General features: G+C 34.3%; 1 protein-coding gene across 1 annotated transcript; it reads right to left on the reverse strand.

Annotated features, from left to right (window-relative positions):
• Window positions 1-4,259: 4,259 nt before the first annotated feature.
• LOC128127367 (anther-specific protein SF18-like) lies at window positions 4,260-5,540 on the reverse strand. Its single transcript, XM_052765841.1, has 2 exons — window positions 5,176-5,540; window positions 4,260-4,671 (listed from the first exon to the last, which is right to left on the reverse strand). The coding sequence occupies exons 1-2, from the start codon at window positions 5,538-5,540 to the stop codon at window positions 4,260-4,262; spliced, it is 777 nt and encodes a 258-aa protein (XP_052621801.1).
• Window positions 5,541-5,864: the final 324 nt, after the last annotated feature.

Consider the following 5,864-nt stretch of genomic DNA (forward strand, 5'->3'; position numbering starts at 1 on the left):
CTAAACATTAAGATAAGAATGAGTGAGCCATTCAATCGTTTGACTGAGTCCTTCAATGCATTTGACTTAGCCCCTTAAATATTTAATTGGATCCTAAAATCTCAGCAAATATATATGGATTATGGCCCGTCTTCCCTCATATATCTACTCCCATCTCTATTCCCTTCTTCCATCTTCACAATATTTCACCAACTCCCTCTAAGATAAATCCTAAACTCCACCTTCAACCACTTATCCCTTCATGAGTCCCTATCTCTTCTCTTTTGAACTCCCCCCATATCTATTAAGTACGCAAAACTAACCCATTGTCTGTATATTTCTGTTTTCTCTCTCAATCTTCCAGGAAACATGCCACCACCGCACCTCGATCAAAGGGTGATAGAAATATGCCCACTCCTTCCACTGCCTTCTGTTCCAAGGTAATCTTCTTCCATTTGAAATTTTTGTTTTATATTTTGCTTTGTCGTAAGATATTTCATTGCTATACCACCACCCTTTTATTACCGAAGATTTTTGTGGGTAAATTCACTTTCACGACAGTCTAACTACTATGAATTCCAAGGATATATTTTTCACTGTTAAAAAAAATCATATTTCTTTTGCTTTATTACAAGATATTAAATCATTTTTAGTGGTTGGTTAGCTTAATGAATTGTGCTATTAGGTTATATCTTGAAGAAACAAAGCTTCTTAAAGTCTTTCTCATCCAAACATAGTTGCAAGTGACGTTTCGCTTGAGGAATGCTCCTGCAAATAAAAAGAGATCCAAACCATATTGCAATGTAGTGCTTTTGAACAAAAACTTTTCTTTGGACATGTAGAAAAACCTTTTTACTTGCAAAGCTTTATTTACATAATCATTTAAGCATGTAAAATCAATATTAAAGGAGTGAAAGTATACTCCTAAGTATCTTTTAAGAGTATAAACTTGCATCAATAATTTTATTTCCTAGATTTTTATTCATTTATGTATAGTATCATATCATATTTTATATTTAGAAGACGTTTATCTTACTTTAATGTTGATTTTCATTGATTAGGATGTTCAAAAAGTTGGATGGAAAAGTACAGTGAAGTTTTTTGTTCGCCTTTAAGAAACAACAATGTACTTTCTTATTTTTCGTTACTATAACATTATACTTTTCGTTTTAATATTACGACATTGTGCTTTATTTACTATGATTTTTTCCATATTTTTTTCTCAGATGAGCGGATTACTCTGATTTCTACATTGTGTTTTGGAAACCTCTACATTACAATTTACATACCTGAAAATATTATATTGTATGAGTACCTTTGGAATTTGATTTTAGTACCTTGTGGGAGTAATTGTCATTATTTTTGGGTGGGTAGTTGATGTTGATCAAGAGGTAGTTTTTATTTCAGGATGGATAAGTGGGTTATTTATTGGTTGTCTTATTATTTATAAAGAGCACATTAAGACAAAGGTTTTTGATGTTGATAAAATGGTAAGTCTTACTAATGCCAATATACTATTTATTGCTAAATGGGTGTGTTAATTTGTGTGTGACTGAATGTGACCAAATATGTATTTGATTGTATACATGTAAATATAAATATGTAGCATCTGAACTAAAGCGGCTACTTGAGGGATACGAGTTGATTTATGTTCTTTATAAATCAAAATGAATATAATTAATTAATAAGAATATCAAATATAAAGTTACGAATATAAAAATTAAATTTCCCTTTTGGGTGTAATTAAAATGAAATTTAGAAATAAAAAAAGCGAATTATTTTGATAATTTACAACACTAAAAAATTATGTGAACATCATCCGTATGACATTAATGACAATAATGATTCCCCAATTTTGAAACTCACGACATTAATTTCCCAAGTTATAGCAATGTATTTTTAGTTTTTTCATTTCTTATTAAGCATTATACTTCGGATTTTTTTAAGGGTTGATTACGCTTTAAAAATTGATTATGATAAGATACAAAACTAACCATTAGTCCATTACAAACCATTAATACAAGTTATATATAAACATTATATATTAACAACTATTATTCTATGATAATAATTAAAACCATATATTGATTTGAAATAAACCATTATTGTTTTGCTAAAATAATTTACCAATAAACAAACCATTATTAATTAAAAAGCATTATAAAATGGATAACCCAATTATTATATTTTAAATCCAAAAACACACTTGTATTTCTAACCCGAAACAACTTGCGAGAATATAACATGTTTATGAAAATTTCCGTTATAATATGTTTACGAAAGAAAACCATCTTTCCTCTCCACTTATATTACAATGTGCGTGTCATTTTATTGTAATAATATTTCTCAAAGCACTATATGTTCTTTGGAATATGACATGTTTTCGAACGGAAACTAATCGCAGAAAAAAACAACCTAAAGATACTATTCATCGAATGGAAACGATTGTGTGATAATAGAAATGTATTAATGAAGTTTGATAAACAATTCAAATACAATTATATATATATATATATATATATATATATATATATATATATATATATATATATATATATATATACACACACACACACATATCACACGTGGTGTATAAAGAAGTGTTGCACAATTAATAATATAGAATCAGTCATCAGTCATGTGTAAGTACACATTTTCAAACAATCATAACTCTTCATTTTTTATTCTTACTTATTTGTAGTTGCTTGCATGACTCTTATTCATAACTGTTTAGATGTTGTACGTTATTTGCACAAAACAAGTAATCACCTTTAGATGTTGTATGTTATTTGTATGTTATTATTCATACCCACCGCTTGGCGTGGGTAAACGGCTAACATATATATATATATATATATATATATATATATATATATATATATATATATATATATATATATATATATATATATATATATATATATATATGTTTAGGTTCTATGGAAAATAAAAAGCCCTAAAAATTATAAAAATACATAAAAAAAAATAGTTACAAATTTTTTTTTGACTTTATATTCTTTTAAACCGCGCCTTTTTATATAAACTAAAGTACATTGCTATTATTGTTTAAGTATTGAATTGTGTTACCATTTTATAGATTGATAGGTTGCGTGTGTAAGTTTCTATGGAACAACAACAAATGGAAATGGTTATGAGAATTGAGGACAATTGATTAGTATTTTGGAACAATTGAATTTGTCAACACTTGATATTGTTTGTTTTGTTAATTAGTGCTTATTTTTGTATTGATATTTTGGACAATGGAATGGAATGCGTCAAACTTGGTATTAGGCACGTTTATTGGTGTATTTTATATGATATTTGCGACAAAATATGAATTGAATGTGTTAGTTGACAAATATTTGGAAATTTTTAAATTTTAATTTTTTTTTGAAATAAAACAAAGTCAGCTACAGAATAGCTATGAATTTTCGTAGCTATTTAGTTCTGTAGCTATTCCGTAGCTATTTATTTCCGTAGTTATTCCGTAGCTATTTGGATCCGTAACTATTCCGTAGCTACTTATTTTTGTAGCTATTCCGAAGGAAATCCCTAACTATTTAAATCCGTAGCTATTCCGTAGCTATTCCTTAGCTATCCTAGCTACGGACAATTCCGTAGCTATTCCGAGACAATTCCGTAGCTATAATTTAGCCACATGACATTATGCTACAAACATTTTTCCGTAGCAATTTCGTAACTATCTGCTTATAGCTACGGATTGTGTTGTAGCTATTACACAAGTTTTCTGCTAGTGTTGCTGAATTTATTTTTGAAAAAAAATATAAATAAATAAAATAGAAAATAGAAAATCAATATTTTTTTTCAGTGAATATATAAAAAAGCTGCGATTTTTAAAAATATAAAGTTAAAAAAAAATTGTAATCTCTAAGTATTTTTTATGCATTTTTATGATTTTAGGATTTATAAGGTTTTTTTAATTTTTTCCATATAACACTTCCTTTTTTATATATATATATATATATATATATATATATATATATATATATATATATATATATATATATATATATATATATATATATATATATATATATAAAAGTGTGTTACATTGTGGCTTTGTACAGTTTAACAAATAATACCAAAAAAAAAAAAAAGAATTATAAAATTACATAAAAAGCATAATGATGATGTTAAAATTTATTAACACATTGAATGCCCTGATAACTTACATTACACTTCTACAACAACCATTACGCTTAGAAAATGCTTAGGAGTTAGGAAGCATTTTCTACTTATTTGTACTCGTAGAAATCTTGCTAATTGAAGGATGTAGCTCTTTTTCGGTTTCGATTTTGGACCCCGCAGGCCTGCATGCAAGTGAAATAGTCTTCGAAATGGTGACATGGTTTATCGCCACCAGTAGGAGGCGGAGACCCGCCACCGGCAGCAGGAGGTGATGATCGGCCACCACCACCACCGGCAGCAGGAGGTGATGATCCGCCGCCACCGCCACCGGCAGCAGGAGGTGATGATCCACCGCCACCGGCAGCAGGAGGTGATGATCGGCCACTGCCACCAGCAGCAGGAGGTGATGATCCACCGCCACCGCCACCGGCAGCAGGAGGTGATGATCCACCTCCACCACCACCGCCACCGGCAGCAGGAGGTGATGATCCACCACCACCGCCACCAGCCGCAGGAGGTGATGATCCACCGCCACCGCCACCGACAGCAGGAGGTGATGATCGGCCACCACCGCCACCGGCAGCAGGAGGTGATGATCGGCCACCACCACCACCGGCAGCAGGAGGTGATGATCCGCCACCACCGCCACCAGCAGCAGGAGGTGATGATCCACCGCCACCGCCGCCGGCAGCAGGAGGTGATGATCGGTCACCACCACCACCAGCAGGAGGTGATGATCGGCCGCCACCGCCACCGGCAGCAGGAGGTGATGATCCACCACTACCGCCACCAGCAGCAGGAGGCGATGATCCACTGCCACCGCCACCAGCAACGGGAGGTGATGATCCGCCACCATTGCCACCAGCAGCAGGAGGTGATGATCCGCCACCGCCACCGGCAGCAGGAGGTGATGATTTGCCACCACCACCGGCAGCAGGAGGTGATGATCCGCCACCGCCACCTGCAGGAGGAGTTGATGATCCACCACCGCCACCGGCAGCAGGAGGTGATGATTTGCTACCACCACCGGTAGCAGGAGGTGATGATCCACCACCACCACCACCACCAGCAGGAGGTGATGATCCGCCACCGCCACCTGCAGGAGGAGTTGATGATCCACCACCGCCACCGGTAGCAGGAGGTGGTTTTGACCCTTTTCTAGGTGGTTTTGAACCTTTTCCAGGAGATGTGAATCCGGGAGGAGCCGGTACAGAATCTTTTGGAGGTTTCTTGGCACAGTCAAAGTAGCAGAAGCAACCAGATTTCCCTTCACGCGAGTGACAAGCTCCGTGTATTGCTTTCTCCCAATCAATGCATTTTTTATCACACTTCTTGTTATTGCACTTTCCATTCCACGTTTGGCTCATACGTTCACAAAATTTTACGGCAGTCGCGATTTCTGTTGAATGCATGCAAAATTGAGTTAATTAATCCTAATGAATGAGTATTAAGATAATAAATAGTGAAGTAGAAGGTAGTACTAAATGATTTATTTAAACGGTGTGTTGTTAGTTATTTAACAAATATTCTCTTTTTTAATAAGGATAAACCCGACAAATCACTCATATATAAATGTTTCCTATTCTGCATGTTTGCATGACTAATGAATTACATGCGGTAATTAACATGGGGTTTAGAGGGAGCAAAGTGCGGTAATTAACATGGGTGTTTAGAGGGAGCAAAGTGGGCAGTTGCACAGGGCCCAATTTTTTTTATTTTATATTTTTATTTAAAAA

The sequence above is a fragment of the Lactuca sativa genome, chromosome 7, assembly GCF_002870075.4.
Source record: "Lactuca sativa cultivar Salinas chromosome 7, Lsat_Salinas_v11, whole genome shotgun sequence".
Lineage (NCBI taxonomy): Eukaryota > Viridiplantae > Streptophyta > Magnoliopsida > Asterales > Asteraceae > Lactuca > Lactuca sativa.

Coding starts and splice junctions, on each gene's coding strand:
- LOC128127367 (XM_052765841.1), bottom strand. CDS start 5,540: ATGCATTCAACAGAAATCGCGACTGCCGTAAAATTTTGTGAACGTATG. Junction 4,672..5,175: donor GGTGGTGGTGGTGGTGGTGG/ATCATCACCTCC, acceptor ACCTCCTGCTGT/CGGTGGCGGTGGCGGTGGAT.